The following is a 14,835-nucleotide window of genomic DNA, read 5'->3' as shown; positions in this document are numbered from 1 at the left end:
GCAGAGGATGCCAGCCCGGCACTTTTGAAGAGGCAGACTTCAAGAGCGGGGTGGAATTTCTGAATGTATTAGGTTTTTGCAAAGATGAAAGAATTCAGATGAATCGAAACATCTTCACTTGTGTATGGCGTACACAGTTACAATGAACATGCTAGAGGAACAGAATCTCATCCAAGCTGCTTCAGTGCACTTTTTGGACTCTGAAAGTGGGTTAAGACACGTATGCAGACATGACCATATTTTGCAGGTACTGGGCACAGGACAGTCCAGTTAGAGCTATATTATCAATCGGTTCACATTTAAGCAGCTATAGGACTCCCTTAATTTCTCCCCGTTCAGACCCAGAAACGTTCCCTTCTTGCCTCCGCGCCCGAGCCCCAGGCCAGCGCGCCTCGGCGGGCTCGCCAAGTCTCTGCAGTGCAAAGCCTTATCGGTACACGGGCAGTTCCCAACACAGGCTGCCACTCTGTTCGACGCTACAGGCGCAAAACATTACTCCCCGCGTTTATTTTGTACGACGTTGTGCTTGACTGGGAATCCCACCCATTCTCCAGCTGCATCCGCCTGAAAGCCGTCGGCTGCTAAGGCTGCGGGGAGCAAAAACACACCCGTGGACGTAGACGTGTGTGTGCATGTGCCCCGCTGCCCCCCCCTCTCCCCCGGGCCGGCCTAGGGAACGCCCCCCGGGTGCTCATGCGGCTGCCAGCGGCGGAGGGTGCCTGGCGCTGGGGCAGCAGCGGCCTCTCCCTTCCCTTCCCTTCCCTCCCCCGCCTGCGGCAGCGCCTCCCCCCCGGCCCCAGTCCCAGCTCCGGCCGCAGTCCCAGCTCCAGCCCCGGCCCGGTCCTGTCGTGCGCACAGCGGTGGACCCGCGGGCAGAGCGCACGGGGGGCCATGGCGCGGACCCTGGGCGCTGTCCTCCTCTTCCTCCTCCTTTGCGGCTCCGCGGCGGCCGGGTACGTGGGGCCGGGTGGGTCGGGTGCGGGCGGGGGTGCGGGGCGCCGCGTCTCTCCTCCCCGCCCAGTGTGGGGCAGCGGGGCGCTCCCGCGAGGGCAACCGCGCGGCCGCCGGGCAGCCTGTCCGCAGCCGGCATCACCTCCTGCCTCCGCCGCGGGTGCGACAAGAGAGCCTTCCAACATGTATCGTACGTTGTTATGTGGACGCTGTTACTTGCCTGGGGATTTCATTTCACTCTCTGCCCTTTCTCCTTCTGCCTGTCTGGATTTTCCAGCCCTACGTTCCTGGTGGCAGCTCCTTGGAACATCAGGCCTGGAGCAAACGTGAGTGTTGGGATAGCCCTGCTGCCGGACAGCCCAGCCCTGGTCACTGTAACGGGAGAAGTGATCCGAGATAACGAGACCATCTTGAGCAGGGAAATGGTCTTTGAGAAAGGTAAGAGAATGGAGTTGGCCTGGGAGGATTTAGATTTGCGTTCTCCCACAAGTATTTTGTTACTCTTAAAATATCACAGCTTCTAGATGGTACAAAAATAGGAACTTGATTTTACCAAGTCGGAGTCGTTTCTGGGAAAACATTCTTGTATTCTGCTGGCTCTGTCTGCAGGTGGTGACAGCGCTGGATAGTGAGTGGTTACATGGGTGTACAGCTCATTGTAAATTCTGAAAATAATCAGGTAGTAGCAAAGTGAGATGGATGTGGGGTTTCTGAGGAGTCAAGAAGTACTCTGGTCAATGTAGTGTGGCCACTGAAGAAGAAGTACTGGCAGAGCTGCTCCCTGGTAGGCGTGTCGTTAAGGTGTAAGGTGGAAGCAAGTGAGTGGAATAATGGCAAGGGTGGAACAAACAAGGTGATACAGCATCTGGAGCTGGTTGCTTCTCATGCCCTAAGAAAGGGAGGACATGAGGACAACAGGAAAACGGAGATGACTGTGTCAGATACCATTACTTGGAAGCTCTCTGCATTTGCAGAAACATAATTTTTCAAGGATCAAGACCTGAATCGTAGGACAGGTTGTGGATTGATGGTAAGTAAACCTTGGAACAGGCTGACAGTCAGTGTATGACGCCCTATGGGCAGCAACAGTGTAGTGGTGGCAGCTCTGAGTAGTTGGAGAGCTGAGATACCTTCGTCATTGCCCCTTTTTATAAAGGGTGGCTGGGAACAGAAGCATAAGATGTCCTGGCAGAGATTTGCCCTCATGAGAAGAAAATATTTTTGGATAATCCAGCTTTTGGACTGCTCGTAGCATGAAGCAACATAAATGACACCCAAGCTCTAGCTTCTTATTTGTCAGGAGAGTCTGAGGGCAGCATAAAGTCCTAAAAAAATCTACCCTGCTATAATAAACTTGCTTCTTCTTGGTGTCAGCTGATTTTTCTGGAATGTCTTAATGTAGATGCCTTAATTGGAAGCATCATACCTTCATTTCAAAGCCTTCCTGAAACCCCACCTCTCTTCACAACCTGCATACTCTGGGGCTTTGAGTGTGATGGGAATGCATTTGACCAGATTAAAGAATTCATGGCCCCATATGCAGAAAAGCATGTCGGCCCCATATGCAGAAAAGCATGTCAGACCCAAACTCATCTGGCCATTTCAAGTATTCTGAAAAAGTTTTCCAGACCTGTGCCTTGGCAGGCTTTGCTTCAGATTGGGTATTGTTTATCCACTCTAATTCTATACTGTTATCAGATGTATGTCCTCCGGCAGCCAGTGTAAAAGCATAATACTGAGGCAAATTTTCTGTTGTGCTATGGGTAATTAAAAAAAAATAGTCGATAAGTGTTCATTCCTGATTTAAATCAAATTTATGTGCATAATCTGTTAGTGTCCACATCTAACACTGAGAGCTGTGGTAATGTATGCCTAAGGCAGTTACTTTAGGACAGATTTGCTGTTGTCTAAAATCTGCATGCAAATGAAACAAACAGGCTGTTATGCCTATGGTCCTTTATCTCAAGTCTCCATAACACACTACATGCCATATTTAGATCCTGTTTATGCAAAAGTACAGACCAAGCCTATTGGGCTAAACATGGTGGAGGAGTCAGCAGTGGATAAAGGAACATTCTTACTCTCTGGAGAAAATAACTTGTATTTGTTACGCTGTTAGTACTGAGCTTGCCTCTTAATGTTATAATTCTTCCTCAGACCTTTCCTGACAATTTTTTAATACAAGAAAACCCAAGAACAAAGCAAACCCAAACCAAATTATTTACTGTTTTTTAAAAGGAAAACTGTCCTTTTCTTCCTCTAACTATGCTGGCTTTTATTTCCTGCTTCTGTTCTGCTGAACATCAAGTTCAGTGAGCTTTCCATGAGTTTCAACCTGTGGTGTTGTCCTTTTCAACATTAAAAAACAGACAAGCAACTAGTAATTCCAGGCATGTGACAATGCATGGTTGTCTCTGCACAGCACACAGACAATGCTAGACACTAGGAGTTGCTGAAGTCAGAGTGATGGTGGGTGATAGGAACAGGAATGACACTTTATCAGGCTAGATACAGTGAGGAAGAAGAAGAAATGCTATAGTACATTGCTTGAAATGCACAGATTTATTGCTAATTTTCAGTCTTTTTCCTGGCTTTTAAATATATATTTGGTTTTTCCATGCTTTTTTACTTGATAAATAGAACAGGGAAAAAATAAAAAAGGTGCTGAGCATGTAGTGTATTTCCTTTTGCAAAAATCCTTAAAATTTAGTATGTGGCCATCCATTCTTTAAAGTCAAGTTACGTAATTTGTTAGTCATTCGTTCTCTCTGAACAAATTCGTAAGCAAAACTGTTATGGGCCAGGAGCAAGGGAACTGCCCTCTAACAGGATGCAGTGTGGAAGGCGTGTATCTCAAGGTGCTTCAGGAGTGGATACTCTGTTGTGAATAGGCTTACTCAGAAAGAAGTTTGTTAGAACAGGATTCTGAAGCTTTGAATTCTTCACTGAGGAGCAAAACAACCTTAAAATAAGATATGTAGTGATACTGTTGTAGCTGTGTTAGTCTAAGAATGTGACTGAAGGAAGATTGAGGGAGGTTTTATTAGGTCAGCTGTTGCAGATGAAGGAAAAACCCTAAATGTATCTCCAGGCACACAAAATCTTCTCTAAATGTCATCATTGCTGCATATATTAGTGTGCAGAAAACGTTGCTTTATCTGTCACTTGGGCATTAGGTTACACAGAGGGGCTTATACAGTGGTATTACTGTTCCTGTGGTGCACATGAGTTTGATGACTCTTATTGCCATATGTGTCTATGCAGAATAAGTATTAAGGAAGGCAGAGTGTAGCTGCAGTTGTTGACTGTGCTGAATAACCAGAAAGCTGGAGCTGATTGCCTGCCTCGGTCATGCTGCAAATTCAGTGGCAATGTTTCCTAAGCTGGCTCAGTTATAGTCTGTATTTTTCCTTGCATGGTGACATTAAAAGCAGGGGATTAACTGCTTTGAAAAACTGATCTGACTGAAAAAAAAAGTTTTGATTTTGTTGAATATTTGTTTAGGCTGACAAGTTCCCTGGTTCAGTGTGCAAACATTTGTGTTGATGGAACTGAGGTGGACACAGAGTTGGGAACTGGGGACAGAGGAAAGGCTGAGGACAGTGTTTTTACTAGAGCTGTTTAATTTTGCAGGCTGAGTTCAGCTGAATACCTAAGTGTAAGAGTTATTACATACCTGTCTGGAAAAGTGCATCTGGAGTTGCTTGAAGTTAAGGGTGTGCTCTGGTTCTCCAGCAGCAGCTCAGTATGGTGCATGTACTGGTCAAAATTTCTGAGTTAGTTTTGTAAAAGGATCCTGTTGAATTAAGGCACAGTTATTTTTCTTCATATAATATAACTCTTGCTTTATGTAAGAAATAGAGTGCTTGCTCTCTTACAATTGATAAAATATTCACTGCTTTAATGTTACTGGAAGTGGAATTTTGATAGCTGAGTGATTCTTGGGAAATGGTCCATTAGAGAAAGGCTTTAGCAGTGGAGTTTGGTTCACATCTTTATCACGGTTTTCATATCACAAAGGGAAAAGAAATACATTTATTAATAAATGGCTACTTTTCATTCTTTGGAGTGAGGGAGAAAGTGTGCATGCAACATTCATTTAAAGAAGTGCTGATATTTTGAGCTTGTCTCAATATTCCAGAACCCAAATATACTGTAGCAAGGGAGACTGTTTAAGACCTATGTTTTGGTACAGAAATGAAATTAATTAGATTAGGGAAAACAGACCAACTCAATGTCTGCAAGAAGGATGTTGCTGCTACAGGTAAACTTCTTGTTAGCAAGCACAGCCGAAAAAAAGGACAGTGCGTCACCAGGAGAGGATAAGTTTCCATTGTCTGCAGCAGACTTCAGAAAAACACAGAACACTAACTAAAGCTGCTTCTGTGCACCGTATCAAGCCTTGACGCGTTTTTTGTGGAGATGCAGTATCAGAAAGATCCTCGCCCTGATTGAAAATGACTGCCGAAGATAACAATGGCTTATGTGCAATTTGAGCTGTTGGGTTTTCTGGGTCAACAACAGAAAAATAATGCTGAGAATAATAGGCAAGTCAAATTTTCTGCATGAATGGCTTGATTTTCAGAGATTACAATGAAGGCTGATTCTTGCCATACATATTTATCCAGTCATTGATCAATAAAGATGTAGTTTGCATTGGCAAGAAGTGTTGTCTTACAGGGTTTGCTACCCAGGCATTGCAGTGTGTGTTAGCGTATGAGAAGTCTTACACCTTATTGCGACAGTTTCTGAAAAGTCTGTCTTCCTTGCTGGTGCTAGAATGATTTGGAAAGAGTAAGTAGCATATAAGTTGAAAAACAAATCAGTTTTAAGAAAAGCTTTCGTATGTATTGAGGTGTCATCATTTACCTGACTGCATGAAGGTTTTTAATTCTTAAGATTTAGTTAAAGCTTCTGCTATTTAAGGTACAACATAATGTATTTAAGTCGTGGTGAGTGAAAACTACTTTGTGAACTGAAGAATCTGGTTTACAATAATATGAGTAGTTTGCGTTCTCTGTAAATTTTTTGTTAATTAGTTTGCACTGCTTTTCTGTACTTCTAGAGGGGAATAAATGTACTTGTTGACAGAGGTTACTGAGCTAGAGCATGGTTAATACTCAACTAGGATTTACAAAACATGATAGAGTTTGTGAGAGCATGTGTCAAGCTCAGACATGTAGTGATCATCCATATAGACAATGGAAAACCTGCTTTTACCAGAAGGCATGTTTTGCATATTTAATAGTACAGTTCTGACCATGTTAGTATGTGAACCAGTAAAAGCGACCAGGAATAGTAAGTTGTAAAGTAACAGCTAAATGGAAATGAATGGACTAAGTATGCCAGTCACTTTTGTGAACCTTGAGTTGCCTCTGCACCTTATTTCAGAATAAAATGGCAGACTGGTAACAACAAAATCTATGCTGAAAATCTACATGGTAAAGGGTTTTCCTGGCAGTTCAGTGGGACAGCTCCTTTCTGCCCAATTCTGCATCAATGCCTAAAAAGCCAAACAGCAAGAGAGCAGGATTCCCATGATTTTGCATCCATAACCTACACCTCAACATGTATATGTAACTATGCTTCATGAAAAATAAGTTGTCAAATAGTCAGCACATGCAGATAATCTCTGCAAAATCAGAATTAAGGGAAAATTTTTTGGAAAGGATGTCTTGGGGCTGGATCCAGAGACAAGGGAGCTAGTAGAGAAGAGGGTGATCTCTTATGAACTTTTGTATGGATGGAGAACATAGAAGAAAAAAATCCCAGATTTCTGTGTCCACTGTTGAATCCGTCCAGGCTTAACTTTACTTTCAATTTCTTTATGTCCTCCACCCCAGCAGCACAGGGGGATGGGGAATGGGGGTTGTGGTCAGTTCCTTACACCTTGTGGCTGCTCCTGCTTCCCTCTCAGGAGAGGACTTCTCATACTCTTCTGCTCAAGTGTGGGGTTCCTCTCATGGAAGACAATGCCCATGAACTTCTCCAATGTGAGTCCTCCCCATGGGCTGCAGTTCTTCAGGAACAGGCTGCTCCAGTGTGGGTCCCCTGTGGGGTCACAAGTCCTGCAGCAAACCTGCTCCATCATGGGCTCCTCTCTCCATGGGGCCACAGGTCCTGCCTGGAGCCTGCTCCATCACAGTCTTCCCACAGGATCACAGCCTCCTTTGGGCATTGTCCTGCTCTGGCAGGAGGTCCTTCATGGGCTGCAGGTGGAGATCTGCTCCCCAGTGGACCTCCACGGGCTGAGGGCACAGCCTTGCCTCACCATGGGCAGTACCAAGGTCTGCAGGGGGATCTCTGCTCCAGTGCCTGGAGCAGCTGCTGCCCTCCTTCTGCACTGAGCTTGGTGTCTGCAGAGCTGTTTCTCTGACATATTCTCATTTCTGTCTTTAGCTGAAGTTGCTGCATTTTTTTTTTCTCTTCTTAACTGTGTTGTCCCAGAGGCTCTACAGCTGTTGCTGATGGAATTGGCCTTGGCCAGCAGTGGGTCCATTTTGTGGCTGGCTGGAATTGGCTCTATCAGACACAGGGGAAGCTTCTAGCAGCTTCTCACAGAAGTCACCCCTGTAGTCCCCCCTGCTACCAAACCCATGCCCTGTAAACCCAATCCAGTGGGCCTTCACGTGAGACGGAAGTAAATTGTGGAACTCTGTGTCCCAGGTATAGGGACATAGAAAATGGGATTGCACAATTTCATGAGAAGTAAGTCCACCAATGGCTGGTCCAGTAGAAACCCACTGATTTTGGCTTTTCAGGCCCCAAGCCTTAGATTGCATAGGCTGACAAGACTATGCCAGGAAGGGTCACTGTGTACTGCTTTATGCTGTTCAGATGTCTGTCCTTGACTATTGCTGAAGATGGGACCTTGGGCTAAAATGACTTCTGTTTTGACCCTGGGAGTCTGTACTACATTCTGGAAAGCGTTTGAAGAGAGGTGGGAGGAGTTGGGGTGAAGTGTCAGGAGAAGTGTGGTATGCACTTCGCTGGTACCCTCAGGTACAAAAAAGGTAGCTTTAAAGAGAAAAGGAAAGGAGCTAACAGTGGAGCTCCAGATGGCTCAAGGGTGATGTTCTTAGTGGTGTCTAATTAGAAAGAGATTCAAACTGAAGTGTTGAGGGTTATGCAGGTACCTGCAGAAGCCGGAAGCGGTTGGGAAATTCATGGGTCTCCAGTCATATACAGGTGACTTCTCTTTTCATGAGACTCTTACGACTATTTGCACTAGCAGCATTGTGGGTTCCCATGCTCAGCTATCCCTGACTACCTGCTTTTGAAGGCAGAGTTGAGATCCTGTCTGCAGAGGTTGTATAGTACATGACAAGAGATTGTGCTGGTTCCCTTGGGTTCGCTGTAGTCCAAATAAGTATGTGCATAGAAAACATGGCCAGGGATTTATATTGCCCTTATTTACTAATGAAGAAAGTCTCTGGTAATATTTTTATATATCTAAATAATTCTGTGATCTCAGAAAAGTTATGTGGCTTTGTCATCACAGACTCTGAATGCATTCCAGAAAATGGAAGAAAAACGATATGAAAACAAACCTCCTTCTTAATAGGAAACTTAAATACTTCCTGAATGCTTTATTTGCAGTGGATGTGTTTCAGAGGTGACTTAGCTTTAGAATTTAAAAATAGAATTTAGAATTTTGCTCCAGTTGCAGCAATTGATGTGATGAGGTGGTACTGATACTGCCAGATCTCTGGCATAGACAGGCTAAGCCACATTTTGTCCTAGTATGATTTCCCTGTGTTTTAAGTCGGAATAAAAACTGCAGCTGCTTTAATCTGCAGTAATAGTGGCTTTTTCTCTGTTTATTTTATGGACAGCAAAGTGGGTAATAATGATGGCCAATAGCACCTTGAAAGCAGGATGTGCGGAAGCCTGTGAGTTTGTGTGTTTGTGTATAGTCACCAAGGGAAAACTAAATGAATGAAATTAATTTCCCATTCAGTTACGTAAAAGGTTTAAGTCTGAGATTGTTCTGAATTTTTTGTGTAGTTTCATAGACTGGATCTGCTGTTAAGAAAGGTTTCTTTGTAGTATTAAAAAACAGCTGACAGCTGTAAATGTATAATTCATGGGAATATAGTTTCTTTGGGTATGGTAGACAGTGATAATGTCATGTGCATGACAAAGAGTCCATGGATGGTTCTTAAGAGGCCAGTCTTGGGCAGAAGCTGGAAGGAGCCTGCACTTGTGTTTATGTGTCTGGGATGGTATCTGCTGGATAGCTGTCAGAAGGCCTGTGATTAGAGAGATGATTTAGTTTTGGAAACATGAAGCTGTTTTGTTTTCCTACCCAGCATGCAGTGTCTCAGATAAACCACAGAGCATTTGAGTGCTGTCTTCTTGCAACTGGCTGCTCTATGACCACTCCGCTGACAATGGAAATAATAGTATAAGCCATCAAATTGGTTGTTTTACTTTAAGTGTGCAGAGAATTAAATGACTGAATTATGACCGAAGTCTGAAAAGACATTGGAAGGAAACTTGGTGCTTGCCTGTGGAAGGGACTGTGGACGCACTAGGGCAAGGGAAGGGTCGCCCGGCATTGGCAGTGTCTGTCTGTCTGGGTGGGTTGGAGATGGTGTTTTTTCCTCAGGGGTGGATCTGGCAGTGCTGGTGAGAGAAGAAGGGCTGAAGTGGTAAAAGGGACAAGCAGGAAGGTACCATGACTCCTTTGGTTGTGAAGTAGAAAGACACAGGGAATGCCATGGTGAGGGGGGTAGAGGAGATGAAGGACAGCACTCCTTCTCTTCCTATCTTGTGGTAAATCAGTATCTATTCTGTCCTGGCCATGACTGTTTCTGCTTGTGTTTCTTATAGTTGGGTTTCTACCATTCTTATGTTTGTGGAGTAAAGCCAGACTGGAGAAAAACCTTTGGATTTAGCTGGAGAAATCTTTTTTAGTATGAATTGTCCTGGTTTTCAGGAAAATATCCTTACACTCTCCATTGCAGACAGAAGCTAGAAATTGTTAGTGACTACAAACTGTGGTAAAACGTGGCTTTAACTGCAAAAATGTCTGTGCCTATTGCCTTTCACCTGTCTTCTAGAGCTGAGGTGCCCTGTCTCTTGACCGCACCCTCAGGTGATAAATTCTGGTCCATGTCAAATTGTTTCTTCTGTCCCTTGACACCTTTCCTCATAGGCAGCACTGCTACCCTGCCTCTCTTTACCTCCCTTTATAATTTCTTAGTGCTTTTAGCCACCAAAATTGCAAAAAATGAAAAGACTAAAGGGTGGTGGAAATGGGGAGTAGGGTAATGGGTGGCTGTGGAGGGAAGTGTATGTATTGCTGACAGGCAGGAAGGGTTTAGAAAGCTTTGTGGAGCAAGTATATACCACTTTGCTGCAGGCCTGTTGGTTTCATTTAGCTTTGGATGTCAGCCTGCATACTGCTGTCCGCTAGCAATCCCTATTGCATGCATTTGAGTGCTGTATTGCCCCTCCTTCTATCGTGTGGCCCAAATTTAGCCATAACTCAACAGCAGTGGCTCACACTATGTATTTTTGGCTACTTGCATAACTAACCAGTGCTAATTTGGGTGCTAATTTTAGGACAATAGATGAGGACTATAACACATTTAAAGAAAACTCTGAACTTGACAGATTTGTAGGTCTTCTTTTACAAAGAAAAAAAGTATTTTTCACTCCCTGGACAGTTTCGACCTTGGTATTTATGCTTTTTTTGTTTTTTTTTAGACACTAAAATAGTATGTATTTTGGATAGGAAAAAAATATGGGAGGGCATGGAAGAATATTATTTTTTACTTCACTGATGTGAGTTTTTTGAAATAGACTTTGCAGGAGAAAAAATTCCATTTACCACTGCAAAGAATATTCTTTCCTGTAAACATTTCCTAAGCATTGGTATGTGAACACAGCTGCCAAAGAAAGACGTGGCATCATTTCAGTAAATCAGTCTGCAGTGTTTCCAGTTGCATTTTTATTTTCTCACACAAGACTAAGAAGGAATGAGGACATAGGTAGAAATGGTTAAATGAGAAGGTCTCCTTGTAGTGGTACCTGCATTTGTGTAAATTAGAGACTGAAGTGCTGCTGTGCTGATTTCTGTTAGCATAAGCTCTAGCTCACTGTGCCAAGCCATACAGTCATTTTTCTGGAACCTCTGTCCTTTTTGGGGAGTGGAAGATGAAACATTTAGGTGTAGTCTTGCTGCTGGCGGTGTCAGCTGAAGAAGGGGTAACATAAGTTTCTGGGTCCAGCTCAGGCCCATGCAACGGGAAGAATGTAAGATACCATGGTTTGTGCAGCTCTCTGTTAGGTCTAAGAAAAACATACACGTATTTGGCTCTGTAAAATTTTTTCCTATTTGCTTTGCTGATAACAATACTACTAGACCTTCAAAAAAATGGCATGGTGGCAAGGTACATTAAAAAAATGACTTAATTTCCCACTGCTGTGTGTACTAGTGACAAGTCATTATCACATTGCCTTTGATTTCTCTTCAGCTGGACTGTGCTAAATGCCAGGGACTCTTAGGAAAAAGAGGCAGGACAATGTGGTGTTTGTTTCCACAGTATTTCCATGTGTTTCCTCAATGTGATATTTGCTGAATGAATACAGTACCAACTTCAGGAATTCTGTGAGAGAAATGATTTTGTGAGTGACGAGGAAGGATGTTTTTTCTTGAAGGATCACATGACTTCTGTGGTGATTTGTTTATTGCTTGTTTCTTAGCTTTTCCTCAGGATGAGTCTGGAACAGTCCACTGAATTTTTCCTGCCTCCCCCTGCAGCTAAGGCATGGCTTCCAGCTGGGAGTTTTCTCTAACTAATCCCTTGCGGTAGCAGGGACCCGCGCTAATGCCTGGTCTTTTCCCTCTGTGGCCCATTGCAGGCATGCTGGTTAGTCCACAGCTGCAGAGAGCAGATGTGACAAGTCAGGAGGAAGCATTCTGTGGTCTATGAGGCGCTGGTGCAGATGGTATAGCTGTTCTGCACTGCTTTCTAAACCTACTTCTGCTGCCTGGAGTTTGTTACTTGTAATTGTTGGGAACTGTATTTAATAACTGAAGGGATCCCTTGCAGGGATGTCCCCAGGGGTTGACAACTGCTGCGATTTCTGGGGACAGTGGACTTGCCTATGTAAATTATGTCATGTGTAAATGATGTAGAAGTGTTGCACACTGCACGTGGGTAAAAATGTCCCGCTGCATGACAGCAGAGCGGTGCCACATGTAGTTAACTCCTTATAAACCCGAGGTTGCCATATGATTAAATATAGCTTTAACTGATCAAGCGGGCAGAAGAATATGGTGAATTGCAGCAATTCATGTCCTGGTTTCAGCTGGAGTATAGTTAATTTTCTTCCTAGTAGCTGGTGCAGTGCTGTGTTTCAGCTTTAGCCTGAGAGCAGTGCTGTTAACAAACCAGTGTTTTAGCTGTTGCTCAGTAATGCTTACTCCGATCATGAACTTTTCAGTGCGTCATACTCTGCCAGTGAGGAGGGGCATGAAAAGCTGTGAGGAAGCAGAGACAGGACACCTGACCCAAACTAGCTAGAGAGGTATTCCATACCACAGAATGTCATGCCCAGTATATAAACTGGGGACAGTTACCTGGAAGGCCCAGATTGCTCCTCAGGTCAGGCTGGGTATCGGTTGGCGGGTGGGGAGCAATTGTGTTGTGCATCACTTGTGTTTATTGTTTTTTTTTCCCCTTTTAGTTTTATATTTTATCCCCTTTTTATTTCCCTTATCATCATCATCATCAGTAGTAGTATATTATTGTTATTGTAAGTTATTAAACTGTTCTCCTCTCACCCCGTGGGGTTTACATTCTTTTGATTCTCCTCCTCATCCTGTTCAGGAGGGGGAAAGGGCAGGGGGTGAGTGAGCGGCTGCCTGGTGCTGCGTTATCAGCTGGGCTTAAATCATGATAGGCATAAAGGAAAGATTTTGCCTACAGCTCTTGCTTGAGCACACCCAAAGCCATCTCTGTGTGTTGCTGAGCCGAGCTCCAGGGAATTGATTGCACCTTGGTAGTCTCTGAGAACATGGGAAAATCTTGCATGACAGGGAAGTTCACCACAATGCCAAAGAGTTTTGAATCTGCCCAGGCTGCTCAGTTACTAACAAAATAATTATGTAATGACATGAATTTGAACATTACCTCATGCCCTGGAGCCTCTTTTATGATTTTCACTGGCTGGGAATGAGATGGTGCTCTGAGCTTTATCAAGGCAGCCAGGGAGACTGTAGCTCCCTAACACTGCTTCAGAAGGTAAATACTTTCTGAGTTGCACAAAGGCGAAGCTACTGTGATTTAAATCTCCCTTCTACCCAACCACTTCCCCCTCTGCATCATGACTGTGTCTGGCTCAGACATGATGTTACATCTCCCAGGCTTGGGAACATGGAAGAAACCCAGGATTACCACCCTAATGTTTCTGTCATTTGCATGCTAGTTGCTCTCAAAATAGGTGGAGACAAGCAGGCACTGCTCTGGTGAGAAAACTGCCAAGTAAGTACCTTCCATGTTATGTGAAAGGTTGCTTTGGAAGCCATTAGGTGCTGCATAGAGCAATGTGTGGTAGTCCTCCGCAGTGCAAGGGCTAGGTGCTCTGCCGTTGCACTGAGTGTATACTAGCGTGTTTGCCCTGGTGTAGGTAAAGATGGAAATAGAAGCCTTGTGATGTGGGCTATGGGATGAATATCAGATTTGTGCTTAGTGTTTCCCAGTTTCCTGAAGGCATTGCTATAGCTATTGCTGCAGTCAGCTGTGTCGGATAGATTCAGGCTATCGTAGCAATACTTACCATGTGCATATATGCTTAGACACGAGAGAAATAAAAGTAAGTTCCTGTTTCTTTCAGCAGTGATGAAGTTTTTTTTTCCTGGTGACTCAGTCTCATGGCTTGTGATCATACAGAACCCAGTTTCAGCACAGCCTTATTTTGCAGCGGGACGGGAACTAGAGAAGGGTTAGGCTTTTATTATACAATTGAGAGAAATTTCGGGAGGTAGTTTTGTGTTGTTGCTGATAGTTGCCCTACATCCAGCCTCTTTTACAAGTGAAATATCATAATCTCTTACAAAAAAAAACAAACAACCAAACTTCCTAGTTAACAGTAACTCTGCCTCTTCTGAGTTAGGAAGATGTAAGTTTTCCTTTAGCTAAAATGATGTCTCTTTTAGTCCAGTTGTTTGGTCATGGAGTTGTTTGGGTAGATGGGAATAAATACATCAGTGAGTCTGGAGGGATTTACATTGCCTACAAATCAGGTGCTGGGCAGGACTATATAATTCCTCTCCTGTAGCTGGAAGTTGTCCTGTAACCCTGTGTGCTAAGCAAGCTTGGCTGAGCGTGGGTCTCCTTCCCAACATGCAGTGGGGCAGGGTGCCCTCTCTGCTGCCTACTGAGAAAAGTGTGTGTTTTGTCTGAGACTCCTGTTTGAAAAACCTGACAGGCTGGTGGTATTGCTCAGTCAATGACTGCATGGACTGCTTCTCGAGTGGAGAGAAGGATGATAGGAAAAAAACTGTAGTTTTAACGGTAGCATAAACATGTTGTGGAAAGAACTGTGTTGCTTAGGGCTGATGCCACCCATCCCCATTAGACTTTTGAGTACAAGGATGAAGTACTGGAGTGTGCTACCCACAGACTTCATTTGTCGGATGTGAGTCATTTGGTTTAACCCAGGTTATAATTTGAATAGGTGGTACGTGCTGGATGGGATTTTTAAGTTAGTGCTCTAGCAGTGGCTAGGACAACCCATGTTCAGTCCATAGAGACTTCTGTTTGTCACTGTCAGACGAAAGAAATCTTTGACTTTTAAAATTAGTATTTATTGGACTTCAAAGGTCAGTGATTGCTTCATCTTGAAATGCTTTTATGTCCAGAATCAAGA

The 14,835-nt window shown here is 44.0% G+C and overlaps 1 protein-coding gene across 1 annotated transcript in view; it reads left to right on the top strand.

The window, feature by feature from the left end:
* Positions 1-794: 794 nt before the first annotated feature.
* Positions 795-14,835, top strand: part of CD109 (CD109 molecule) — a 78,885-nt gene continuing 64,844 nt past the window's right edge. Inside the window, exons 1-2 of the mRNA XM_061460463.1 lie at positions 795-953; positions 1,229-1,389. Coding sequence (XP_061316447.1) covers positions 892-953; positions 1,229-1,389 — 223 coding nt within the window. The 5' untranslated portion in view covers positions 795-891. The remainder of the gene's footprint in view (positions 954-1,228; positions 1,390-14,835) is intronic.

The sequence above is a fragment of the Pezoporus flaviventris genome, unplaced genomic scaffold (genome assembly GCF_033815535.1).
Source record: "Pezoporus flaviventris isolate CSIRO_AGI_PZ_B2104156 unplaced genomic scaffold, CSIRO_AGI_Pfla_v1 ptg000031l, whole genome shotgun sequence".
Lineage (NCBI taxonomy): Eukaryota > Metazoa > Chordata > Aves > Psittaciformes > Psittacidae > Pezoporus > Pezoporus flaviventris.
The sequence above is the reverse complement of the archived record's forward strand: the minus strand, read 5'-3'. Positions and strand labels throughout refer to the sequence as shown.